This window comes from Calypte anna, chromosome 4 (genome assembly GCF_003957555.1).
Source record: "Calypte anna isolate BGI_N300 chromosome 4, bCalAnn1_v1.p, whole genome shotgun sequence".
Taxonomy (NCBI): Eukaryota; Metazoa; Chordata; class Aves; order Apodiformes; family Trochilidae; genus Calypte; species Calypte anna.
In genome coordinates this window covers 11,263,600-11,276,531 of record NC_044247.1, presented here as the reverse complement: position 1 = coordinate 11,276,531, position 12,932 = coordinate 11,263,600, and the positions used below count along the sequence as shown (strand labels likewise).

General features: G+C 44.2%; 1 protein-coding gene across 2 annotated transcripts; it reads left to right on the top strand.

Moving 5' to 3' along the window:
* Nucleotides 1–2,537: 2,537 nt before the first annotated feature.
* Nucleotides 2,538–5,980, top strand: LOC103528410 (uncharacterized protein CXorf21 homolog). Of its 2 annotated transcripts, none has more exons than XM_008493742.2 (2): nucleotides 2,538–2,709; nucleotides 4,328–5,980. In XM_008493742.2, the coding sequence occupies exon 2, from the start codon at nucleotides 4,376–4,378 to the stop codon at nucleotides 5,291–5,293; it is 918 nt and encodes a 305-aa protein (XP_008491964.1). In that variant the 5' UTR covers nucleotides 2,538–2,709; nucleotides 4,328–4,375; the 3' UTR covers nucleotides 5,294–5,980. The 2 variants fall into 2 exon arrangements, with proteins under 2 accessions (XP_008491964.1, XP_030305015.1); XM_030449155.1 differs by lacking the exon at nucleotides 2,538–2,709 and adding an exon at nucleotides 4,124–4,174.
* Nucleotides 5,981–12,932: the final 6,952 nt, after the last annotated feature.

Below are 12,932 nucleotides of genomic sequence, written 5' to 3'. Positions count from 1 at the left end.
CTCCCTTCCCCATCCGCCGTGCGGGAGGGCGGGAGGCAGCCGAGGAGCCGCCACCGGCCCCGGGGCTCAGCCCGATCCCCGGCCCCGCCACACTCATGGCGCCCGCGGCTCCTCAGCGACCGCCGCCTCGCGCCGTTGCCGCGGCAACCAGCAGCCACTCAGCGACAGGCCCGAGCCCGCCCCGTCCTTTCCATTGGCTGATCTTCTTGTCAGTCAACCCGAAGGCCCGCCCCCTCCGGTATTTAATCCTCGGCGGGGCCGGGCGCGGCGCAGTAATGGAGCGGAGCGGTTCGGGGGGAGCGGTTCCGTTTTCATCGGCATCTGTCACGGCCCCACCGCCAGGAACCTCACTCGGAGCACCCTCCCGCCCCCCTTCCCCAGCTTCCTCTCCACAACCTCTTCCTCGGAACGGCGCGGCCGAGCCCTGGCAGCCTCTGCCCCTCTCGGTATTGAGTTGCAGCCCCGGGCTCCTGAGCTCGCTACGATGGTACCGCCCGGCAGCTCTGGTTCGGGGGTCCGCTTGGGTGTCTTCCCTAATCCCCCCCTCCCCTTGAGCCCTCCCCTTATCCCTCCCTTCCCCTTACCCCGTTGCCTCTGCCCGCCCCTCCCCTCCGCCGCTGTGTAGCGGAATTCGGCTGCTTCCAAAACAACCTAAAAACCCCACCAAAACCATAAAAAACAAAGCCCCAAACTGTGTGAGCTCCTCGGGTAGGTGGGTGCCTTCCAGTTGTACCCAAAAACCCTCCTCGAGACGGTTAGAGGGGGGTCCTGGGGAGCCGGGGGGTGGCAGTGGGGTTTGGGGCTGAATGGTACCAAATGGGTCCAAGGAGGAACCACTGGCCCAGGAGGCGATGAGGAACTGCGAGAGGTGGTGAAAAGTGCTTTAAGCTGATGGTTTAAATGGGAAACAGGAGCCTTGCAATGGTTGTGCTTAAAAAACAACAACAAACAAACCATCCCCACAGCAGTTAATGCAGGCAGTCCCCATCCCACTCCATCTGAGCGTAAAGCCTCCGGTTTGGGCTGAAATCAGGGATTTTGGTGGCATGCTGCATGGTGATTATGTACAGGAGTCCACAAGGATGTATTATTATTTTTTTTTTTTTTCCTTATATAAATAGTTAAATTTTTTTTTCTTTGTGGTAAGCAGTCCTGCTGCTGTTCCTTCTGACTGCACTCTGTGTTCAGCTTCTGAAATAACTTTGGGTTTGTCTTGTTCTGGTTTAATTTTTGTAAATATATAATATTTTTATTTTTTTTTTTGCTAAGAGTTTATTGATCCAAAGTTTCTAATTTCCTTGGATATCAATGCATTTGCCTCCTGAGCATGACTGAAATAAAAGGCGATTTGTTTCTAGTAACTCAAAACTAATCATCGAACTTAATTTCTCCCTCTCTCTGTTGCTCTTGTGTTTTGGTGAAGCAGCCACACATAAACCACGGCTGCAGCTGGGACTGATTAGGAGCTCGGTGAAGGTTTAAACTGCACGGAATTTGAACCCCTCTGCATCCTCTGAGCTTTGGTCCCTTCCCAGAGCCAGGGGCAGGAGTGCTCTGGTGAAGTCCCACCCACATCCATCACGTCAGATGATGAAAAACGAAACAGCCTTTAAGTATGGAATTAGTTTTTGTATCAGTTCGGTGGGATTTCATTCTGCCTTCGTGAAAGCTGAAATCTTTTGTGGAATAGAGGAGGGAAGAGGAATAAAAAGTCTGTACTGAGCGTGCATGGTCATAGTTATTTCAAGCCTTGCATTAATCAATTTCTAAGGGGTATCATTATTTTACTGCCAAAACTCGTTGAATGATGGGTTGCAATCAATATGTTGCTGTAATGTTATCTGTACACTCTAGTTTTATTTTACATTTGTCTCTCACTCCTATCATTACACTAAGCCACTAAGCAGTGTCTGTTTGAGAGCTTTTGTCTAGTACTTGGAGGAGATTCAGCTTCTGAGGTTGTTTTTTAATTAAAAAAGAAACAACATGGTAATTTAGAAAAGAAATAATCAGAAATCTCTTCCACTGGCTCTGTGGATGAGCTGAGATTCAGCCTCGGGGGGAAGGATGCCTCTGACATGAGCCAGGGTCATTCCTGAGCCCAGAGAAAGTGTCCGGGATGGGTGACACCGAGCCTGGCCACAGCTGCTTTCACTGAGCCAGCTTCTCACGTTTGGGCTTTAGAAGCAAACGCTGTTTCCTCAGGACCTTGATGAAATGAAGGTGCCAGAGGAAGGTCAGGAGACTTTAAATGCAGCTCTTTGCTTCAAAAGGTGAGGGGGATAAATTGCATCTGTAAGGCGGGTGGACAAGAGCCCAAAACTGGAGTTCTGCAGCTGGAAGTCTTTGGTGGGATTCAGTTTCTCTTCTGAGCAGCCTGGTGAAGTTGAGGCACACTTGAGAAGCTTTTGTTGTTTGTAGATGAGGTATTACTGCCCTTAGGGAGCCATCAGCCTTGCCCCAAGTCAGAAACGTCTCCATTCACTTTTTTTACATCCTCTTTTACATCAGCTGTCACGTTGTATCCAAAACCCACGCAATTTTCCAGGAGGGTCACTTCTGTTTTTAAAGGGAAACAAACAAACAAAAAGAGGAACTAAATCATGTGCACATCAGGTTTTTTCCACACTGCCAGCAGTGAAGGAGGAGTATGTAAGGACACATCTCTTGCAGCTGCTGTGCTGGGAGAGTTCTGGGCTACTAGGACTGGTAAGTCTGGGCTTTTTTTGCCTTTTTTTTTCTCCCTCTGTGTCCTGTTTTTCAGAAGAAGATCCAGCAAAATCTTAGGCTGCCAAGTGCTCCCTTTCAGAAGTGACACTTGGTTTCTCAAGTCCATTAAGTGCTTAAGAAAATGCTGCCCTGCTTTGCAGGTATCCCAGTTCCAGTGTTAGCCTCAGCTTCAGGGAGAGAAAGGTGCAATTCAAGCTGAAAAAGGATCCCTCAGAATTAAAAAAAAAAAAACCCAACCCAAGCTGTCGTGCTATGAAGGTGTGTAAATTTAGGAGGAAAGTAGGAAATTTCCATCTCTCAAGCAACTGAGTTTGAGGATAGCTTTCAGGAAGGAGTCCTGAGATTAAAAAAGTGACCCAGTGTATTGTGTTTCATTGCAGAAGGAGGCAGCCAGAGCGTGTGGTTTGGTTGCTGAGAGATGGAATGAAATGAGTCGAGTGAGGAGGATCTTTCCTGTGATATATCAAATATCATATTAAATTTGCAGAGGTTTAGTTTGTGGGGTGAGCTATCTAGTGACTTGTGTGGTATTATTACTGATGGAGAGTGGCAGCACTGTGAGAAATATTGAGCTTTAATTGCCTGTGATAAAAGCAGAGGTTTTGGGGTGTTTCCAGCTGCATACCAGTGTGTTCTGTTCTTTGGGAGATTTACTATGCATCCCTCAGGAAATCTGCCCCATGCCTTGCCTCCCAACTGTTCCAAACCATGTGTGGAGGTACCTGAAGTATGCAGAGATTAAATAAGTTTTTTGAAGCACAGAGGAGTTTTCTTTCTCATTCCTCCATAAGAGGGTGTAGATGCTATTTTCCTCAGTGAGTTTAGGTCAGACATGTCTGTAAATGGAAAGATTTCCATTGATTTTTAGCAGTAGGTGACTTGGAAAGGAAAGCTAAGGAATCACTGAACTCAGGGGATCATTTTGAGGCATATTGGCTAACCTGTAAGTATTCATGTGCATTCAGTAAAACTGTGGAGCCTCTGGACACCCAATCATACTGCTCACTGCTTCACCACTGGGGAAGACAAATTCACTATTTATGTCTCTTAAAATAATCATTCAGAGGGATTCCAAAAACATTTGTATATGTGAACTGCATTTTGGGTCTGGTCCTGAAGAGCTATCAGCATCTTCTGAAGCTCCTTGACACCTCATAGGAGGGCTCAGGTTACTTCAGGTTCTACCTCTAAGTCTGAATTTGATTTTTATTTCCTTCCTATGTCACCTCTTTACTTATTGTTGCCTTTCAACAGAAAAAAAGTTGATTTGCAGCTGGTGGTAATGATATAGACAATTTACAATAATTTTGCTGCTTTTTACAGTGTGTATGAGCTACCTCAACTAACCACAGGGCAGGAGAGAGCCAGGAACAGAAGTGATATTGCAGCTGAAGAACCCAGAACTGGTTGAATTCTTGACAGTCTATAGAGGTTAAAATTATAGGTAAGCATCTAGGTTACTGTTTACTGAAAAAAAAATTATAGAGAAAAAGAAAAATCTAGAAAAAAAAAGCCTTATGAAAAGTGCAGTATTTATTTTGAATTATTATTCCTCATTGTCCAAATATGTTTGAGCAACTCTGCCTTTCACTGACAGGACTAGATGGAGCCCTGGTGATCAGCCTCTTACACACATTTTATCATCATGTTGGCAGAAGGCATCTTAGCTCAACTCATATATCAAGAAAGCTGTCGTCAAGATAAGCCTCCCAAGTCTCAGCCATCCAAAAGGGATCAAGAGGGAATCTGGAGAGAGAAACTTGTCGACAACCCCAAAATTAAAGGGTTTGCTGATGGACCTGAGAAGCAGGATGAGTTCTCTGCCGGAAGTAGCAAAATGGAGCCTGGGCACGGCGCTCAGTGGAGAGGCACAGAGGAGGCACCTGCAGAAGATCAGAAAGTGCCAGTTAAAGGAACCATTTCAACACCTTTGCACATCCCCAAACGAGAGCAAAGTCTTCAGCAGATGGATTTGTACAGATCCTGCTCGTGCATCAGCATTTATCAGAACTATCCTGACCTGCACATCAGGGGAGACCGGGTGGGGGATTCAGGTTGTGTTTTGGACCACGTCTGTGATGAGCTTGCTGAAGGTCCTGTTTTGCTGTCTGCAGATATCCCTCCAGGTGAATCCCCCCTGTGTGAGCATCCCCAAAAGCCACCTGTAAAGTCCCTGTCTGGAGAGGAAGCTGGAGAAAAGAGCATCATGCTCTGGGAGGAGCCTCTCTCAAACTCCATGCTCAACAAGTACATGGAAACTAAAGTGGCAGAGCTTTATAAGCAGCTTTTTGAAGAAAACTTGGCCAGGTGTGGTTCTGTCACAAACCTCCTTGGGTGCAGTTGGATAAGGAATAACCTGAACCAGATCAGCTTTCAGCTCTCCCAGGAGCAGAACATAGAAGCATCAAAAGCCAGAGAAGTGCTCTTGCACTCTTTAGCTTTGTTCAGTTTGTGTAAAACTGGTAATAATAATAGAAACAGCTCTGAGTTCAGTACTCCAGACTTACAGATCTCCAACCCAGCCTGTGTGAGGAGGAGCTGCAGGATGCAGCTGCCATCCTGACTGATCTGCTGAGCTGGGGAGGTGAATCACATCTGGGTACAAATTATTTCCTCCAAGGATTAAGCAGGGAAGTGGAAATATTTACACACTACAGACTTTTTCAAATAAATATTTTAAGGCTTAAACCATGCTTTGTTAGCAGAGGAAGTCAAGTCAGTGTTTCCTTTTTTTCTAATATGGAATTTGAAGGAATTTCTCTCAAAACTGCTAGTGAGCTCTGGTTTTATAATGCACCTGTCCTCCTCCTAAGACTTAAGCTTTAGGAATAATTGCACTCAAATCCCATCAGATTTCCTCCTGCAAGAAAAATCAGTCCAGGTGTATGCTGGTAAAACTTTCCTCTAAGACACTGATCAACCCTCCAGCCCCTCAGGAAAAAAACCAAATTGTCTTTGATGGACTTTGGATTGGGCTGCATGCTTGAAGCCAAACTTTTGGACATCCAAGGTCAGATTTTGCTCCAGCAAAGCTTGAACACATTGGCTAAGGAATCAGCAGATGGAGATGTTCAGGACTCTGGATTCTTTTGTATATCCCTCATCTCTGATCCCTGCATGCAGACTCTGCTATTGCAGATGTGCTCCTTACTGCACCATGAAAAGACAGGTGAAGGAGCTGATCAAGACTGTCCAAGCATTTAATTTTCTGTGAAAAGATGGTTTCCTTTTAAATAAATCTTTACCTCTTTGATGAAATCCATTCAGCTTTCTGCCAAGATGCTGCTGTTTTATGTTCCATTTGTGTTTTTAGTGAATGAACTTTGCCTTTATTTCCTTGGAAGTGAGGCACCTGCAGCCCCAGCAAGTTGAGGTGGTTACACCATTCCTGAACAGGTAGTGCAAGCTTTCCTATTTTTATTTTCCTATTTTTTATTTTTATTCCTATTTCCTATTTTTTTTTAAATTGAAATGCAGATTTTGAGACGAAAAGCTTGTAACTTATAAACCCTTTTTCATTCCTTTTCTGTTCCAACTTCTGCAAGTAAAACTGTTGTAAGTATTGCAACAGGAAACAAATTCCTGTGTTACCACCGTGAACTGATAAATGAATCAGACTGTTGCCTGGGCTGCAGAATTTTCCTCCTAGGAAGGACACCTCTTTCCTGCTGCCATTCCATGTATAGGATGAGTTAAACAGCAGGGCTTCTGGGTGTAACTTGCTATGAAACAACTCAAGTTGAACCAAATTCTGCTTTTTGAGACACAGCTCTTAAGCTCTGGTGTGTAATGTGTGTTTTACAAACCTTTGTCAAGGCTCTAAGAGAATATGAAGCATCTTGTGATCTCTGGGTAATAACACATCAAATGCAAAGGTATTTATTTGTCTTTGTAAATCAGGCCCTTGAGGTCTGATCAGTCCTTTGAAGAGATCAAAGTTGTTTGGGTTCTGTGGTTGTTTTTTTCTTTTTATTAAAATCCAGCATCTTTAGTTGTTGGGCTTTTAAAAAAATCATCTCTGAGCTGGCATTTGTAATGAAAATCTCAGTAGGCTTGCAAGAATACTTCTAAATATTGAGAAGATCTTAGTTCATAAGGAATTAATCTTGAAGTTCCTAATTCATTTAGCTTATTAACGAGTTGAATTGACTGTAATCTAAATGCTGGGGTTTAGAGTTAGAAATGTGTCTGCTTTGGCCTTTGCCAAGAGGGAAATCTGTAGAAAAAAAAGTGTGTTGGACCTAAATAAACTGTACCTCTGTAGAGACTGCACCTTCCTGGCCGGGGCTTATTTTGGAGGAGGAGGAAGAGGAGGATGCTGCAGTTTGGTGACTGGTGGGAGCATTGAGCATCTGCTCCTGAGGGAAAAGTGATCTGGGTGGTCAAAAAAACTTTCTCCTCCTAAAAATGATTGTGAAAATATAGAGACATCTACCCAAGTAACTAAGACCTAAAGTTAGGATCTCATGCCCCAGCCCGTTAACTGGGGTGGGGTATAGAAGGTGACTGAATCTACTGGGCTGTGTAATGGGGATCTTTACATGCCAGGTCAAGGTTTCCCAGTTTTCTGATATTTAATGAATAGTCAAATGATGATATCTAGTGGCTGTTTCCTTTAGTACATTTTGCTTAGGGTTTTCAGAGGTTTACAACCATTTTGCAAATAAATCTCAAGGTCTGCCTGTCTTTAAAGGGAGGATTGTTTCCCTCAAGAAGGATTCCTCAGGTGAGAGAAGGAACAGTTTCTACCAATTGATGTTCTTACTTTCTGCAGGTTAAAGTCAATAAAGATGGTAAACCAGTTTCCTTGCCACTGGTTTAGACATGAAATTGGAATGATGATCTTTTCCTCCTCTTCTACATGCAGGTTTCCAAAATGTAGCTGTTTGGTTTCAATTAAGCTAATTTTTTGCCCCAATAGAATCTCACCACTTAATTCCTTCCTGCATCTCCTTGGAGTTAATTTATTTGTGATAACCCCATCAATCTTTTGGGAATATAAATCAGTGCCTGGCTGCTAACAAACTCTGCCACCACCACATTCTGGTAACCTGGGGGGTTTTATGTGGAAATAAAAGGGTTTAGTATTGACCTCTGAATCCTGAGTGGTCAAAGCCTTTCCTCCTTCCATCCTGTCCTGGGCAAGGATTGCAGATCCATTCCCCCTTCACCTTCAGTGGAGCAAACGGGGGAATTTGTGCCTCAATCAGCAGCAGCACTGCCCTGAGCTCAGCTCATGTCACTTGCACAAAACCCGCTGGAGGTTTTTTTTGTGGACTTCATTTGGGGCTGTCTTTCAGAGAGCAGCAAACCACAGCACTACTGTTATCATCTTGTTAAATTGCCATTTCTTGGGAACAGCCTGGCATCTTGCCACTGCTCCTGGAATTTTGTTTGCTGATGTTTTGCTCAAGTGCTGCAAGACAGGGGAGCAAAGGGCTGAGGAGCTTCACTCGATGGATGATGGTAACTGCAGGAGAGCTCTGGCTTTCAAACCCCCTGCAGAAGCCCTAAGACTCCCAGGGGATTTCCATCTCTCACCCACACTGCTTCTCTTGGAGGGTAAGTGGAAACAGCACCTTCCCTAAACGTGGCTGCAGCTCTGTAAAACTAAACCATGCAGCTCTGAGCCCTGGGGAACTGCTCAGCCCCCCAGCACTGCTGCCCAGCCTGGCCTCAGGTGTAGATTTTGGTGGCAGCCCTGCAGCTGACCCAAGCCCAAAGAGTGCTGCCAGCTCTCATTTCCCTCTGCTCTTTCCGTGCCACTGGAAAGCCCCAGCTTTGTAGGGGTTTTGTTCTTTGAAGCTGAAGTTCTCCCATGAAGACCCATGGGCTGGCTCTGATCCTTGCCTCCTGCTTTTCCATTTGGCTTCTCTGCAGACTCCCAGGTCCTGCTGGAGGAAGCTTCATGGAGGAATCCCAGATCCTAAGGCATGGGGTCTGCTTGGAGTCCTCTGGGACAGAACTGCACCCACAGAACGTTGTGTAACTTCTATTTAGGAGCCCTTAATGCTCCTCCAAGTATTTCCCTATTTGTGCAATAATATAATTTCTTAGTGTGCCATGGTGATGGGTGTTTTTGTCCTTATTCCCCATCTGCAGAGGCTGCACACTTCTGCTTTTTACTGCCAACTCTATAAGGACACAGTGGTCATTATTCACTTGTTCTGTCCCTTGCTTAACCCTCTAAAGTTGATGATTTGATAATTCAGTAATTACTAGTCTGAGATGTAACCAGGTTAACAGCAAAGAGTGAGAGAAAACCCAGATTCAAGCGTGCTTCTTCTCTTTTTGTGTACATAAACTGTATTACTCCTTTATTCCAAAGGAATAGCATTTTGAAACTTAGTGAAACAGGGAATAAAACTGCAAATTAACTAAAAAAAAATTGACCTAAAGTTTTGAATTAAGAGATTCCATTTGTTCTTATTCCTCTTTCCTGCCAGTTGAACGACAAAAAACCTTTCCTGGAACAGAAAATGAAAACTTGAATATTCAGTGTGCAAAACTTAGGCAAGTCAAATGGCAGAATGTTATGCAGAGGGATTTGCAGGGTGGTGTTTGAATGCTTGGGAAGGAAGCTGGCAGAGTTCTGACTCCTTGTGCTGCCCTCAAGCCCGGCTGTGGCACAAAATGTCCAGGTCACTGATCAGGGGCAGTGCCATTGCTTCCCAATGGCTTTTGGGTGGATTTACTGAATATTTTTATTTAACAAACGCAACCTAGGATGGAGCCACTTCTTGTGTTGGTTCCACAGAAAGAAACCAAAGGCTTCAAGCAGCAGCTGAGGGACTCCAGAGGAGGTAAACTTCTCCTACCAGTGCATCCCCAACCCCCCTGGGCTACCTTGGGGTGTGGGGATGTTCAGGGCATCAGGAAGCCAAGAAACAGGGACTGATTTCCAGCCTGAGTTAAGTCCCTCAATGAAAGTACCCACATCATCAGTAAGCACACAACCTTTAGAAGGTGGAATGTGCTGTCTCCTCTGTCTGAGGTGCAGAAATATTGTGCTTCTGTCTGCTGGCTCTGCTACAACTTTCTCATGAAATCTTCACAGCCCTGAGTTGGGTTCAGGGGTCACTGCACTTTGCCTCCTGCTGATTCCCAGAGTGCATTTTCCTCTCTGGCTCTTACTTTATTTTGGGTTTACAGAGCTATGGTGACCCTGTGACCACTCTGATATTCAGTGTTTGGTTTGTCCAGGCTTGTGTGTTTCCCCAGTGGGTGGTTGGCAGTTTGAGCAGGGGACAGGAAGAGTTGAGTAAATGCAGAAAGTGGTGAATTAGAGGAATTCCTTCATTCCTCCCCAGGCTGATGTGCCAAGAGCAGCACTGGAGAGGAACCAGCTGAGATCCCTCACCCTTCCCAAGAAGGATCCTTGGAAGTCCTATTGGTTTGGGCTCCCAGCTGGGAAGAAACTTCCATGTCATGGTTGACTCCTCTGGCTGGACTCAGCCTCTGGGTGTCTTGATCTGGCACATTGTGAAGAAGTGTGACCTGGAGACTTTTTGCACAGATTTAAGGACCTTAATAATCTAAAAACAATTAGTATTAAAAATATTATTTAATGGAAGAAACCTCATAGCCCCACTCGAATGTAGCCTGGTTTGCAATTGCCTGTGTTCTGGATGTGTTTCAGGGGATTAAAAACTTGAAGTTTGACTAAGAAAGTAGTTTTTAGGTGATCAAAAAAGGAGGAGTGAGTTGTTTTATTAATGCCAAGGTACAGGCTTCTTAGGTTAGAACAATGAAGAAAAATATTAAAGGCAATTTAGTTTACAAGTCATCTGGGCAACTGCTCAAAGTGCTCAGGGTGTTATTAGCAAAAGCAGAAAATCCAAACAGAAATTGGTGCCAAATGATGGAAATGACACCCAGCCTGGGACTGCCCTGTAGGAATAGTTTAAGACCCTGTTAAGACTCTGTTGGGCTTTTGTTAAATGTAAAATTATCAGTCTGCAAATCTGCCTGGCCAGGGCTGTGCCCAGGTTGCTATTTGCAGTTTGGACATCAGGGAATCTGCAGGGGAGTAGGGAAAGAGAGGATGTGGAAAGCAAGGAGAATATGGATCATTTGGATTTTTCTAATACTGATCTGGGAGGGACTGTTTGTCCAGGTCTCCATTTAGGCAAGATAAAGCCATCAGTGATCAGTCTGTGCTTTTGAAGTTGAGGAAATGTTAAGCAATGAGCCACAAAATTTGCATCCTGTGTCGTGTACATCTTCTGTGGCTTCCTGGTGAGGAGAGAGAGCGTGGCCAAGGAGAATGTCTTCTTCTTTTGGTTTATTCTTTACTCATTTCTTATTAATACTGAATTCTCTCCATGCAATTTTGTTCAAACTGTCCTTCAAACCAGATTTTTGGATGAAGTTCCCTGATATTAAATTAAAAATGCAGCCTTGCCTGGGCTCTGTGGGCTGCCTGGGAGTTAAGCAGCCCAGAAAATCACCCAGCAACACAAAGTTTATTTCTCAATATATTCATGACTTTGGATACATGGAGAAAAAACCCCCATGCTGTGGCTTTCAATTTTAAGGGGTTTTCCATTCCTGCTGTCCAGAAGAAATGTGAGGGGAATCCTTCCCAGCAAGAGAAGTGTGAAAAGGGACTTGGTCTTAATTTCAGTTCCAATTAAACCTTGCCAAACTGCTCCTTTTCTTCAACTGTTTTCTGTGTTTGCTTGCAGACTCCCTGGAGCTGGGAAGAGATGCAGGGAAAAGATGAGTATTTTCTGTGCAGTCCTCCCTGGGGTATTAAGTTGGAATAGTGAAGTGCAAGCAAGGAGGAGGAAAAGCTGGGAAATAAGGTGGTAATGTGTGAAAATAGGAGCAGAATCCATTCTGCTGGGAAGGAGCTCACAGGAGGCTCTGGATCTGAATTTGTGCTTGGTGTGAGGGACGGGGAGGGAACCAAACTCCCATCCAGGCTCAGCTTTTCTTAATTTACCTGTGGAGAAGGATGATTTTAATGAAATCTGTTGGCTTCCTTGTGCAAAAAAGTGAAAAAGTGGAGTTAGGGTATACTTAAAGGTGATTACACATCAGGAGAAAAAGGCTTCACAGCTTTCCTTTTGCTCTCAAAGCAAGGAAAAATAATTTGTTGCCATTGATTTAGGAGTTAAAACAGTGAATTTGACCAAACTGCATCCTGGTCACTGCTACCAATGCTCTGTTCTTCTCTTGTCAGCCCAGCAGCAGTACCTGTCAATACCATTATGGGGATCAGACTCTAGTCCAGGAATCCAAATATGCAGGAAAGCACAATAAATGAGAAAAAAAAAAGACAGCATATCAATAAACATATGGTCAAATGATACTCATGTTATAAAGGGGCTCAATACCATCAATAGACATTACAAGAGGAACAACTCATGTTCTGTTCCCATTGAACTTCAGAAAACATTTTGGCTTTTGCTTTATTTATAACTCATATGAAATGAACAGTGATCCATAAAGTAATTTATGGGAAGGAGCAGGCTTATTTATCTAGAAAGCAGGAGTTTCCAGATCTTAAAAGAAAACCTGAAGGTTCTCATTGGTATGAAACACAATATCCAAAATGTTTGCTGACATTTCTTCTCCTTGCCCAGGGTGCAGGGAGGTGGTGGCTGGGCTGAGAAGTTCTGAGGAGCTTTTGAGGAGCTGCTCCAACCTTTGCAGGGTGAAAAACTCCTTGCAGAGAGAGGCTGAGCTGAGCCATCTGCAGGGATCTTCTGGCAGGGCTGTGACAATCATCACAGAAAGGAGCAGAAAAGAAAGCAAGTGGAAAAAAAACCAAAACAGCTGCAGTGTCTTTTGCTCCCAGAGAGACTTAGTGAGCAGTTAAGGTCAAGAAGTGTGTTGCCTCTCTTTCCACTTCACCCCAATGGCCTGATTTTAGAAATTAACTTTCTATGAAAAATGGAGCCTATATTCATGTGGTCTTCTCTGTTGACATCCCTCAAATACTGTCCCAAATCTGATGGCTTTTTTTTGCTTTGGTTTGGGTTTTTTGGTGGGTTTTTTTTTTTTTTGTCTGTTTGTTTTGTTTTTTTGTTTGGTTTTTTTTTTTCCATTATCAAATAGATATTGATTCCAGGCATGAAAACATTTTCCAGACACTGCTATTGAGCACCACCCTGCAGATCTTTTTTCCACCCAAGACACACATAGTTCACTTTTGGCTTTAAGTACATGTAAGCAAACATCCACTTTCTTGCAAA

Bases quoted from the DNA above. Each gene is read 5' to 3' on its own strand.
- LOC103528410 (XM_008493742.2), top strand. From the start codon at position 4,376: ATGTTGGCAGAAGGCATCTTAGCTCAACTCATATATCAAGAAAGCTGT.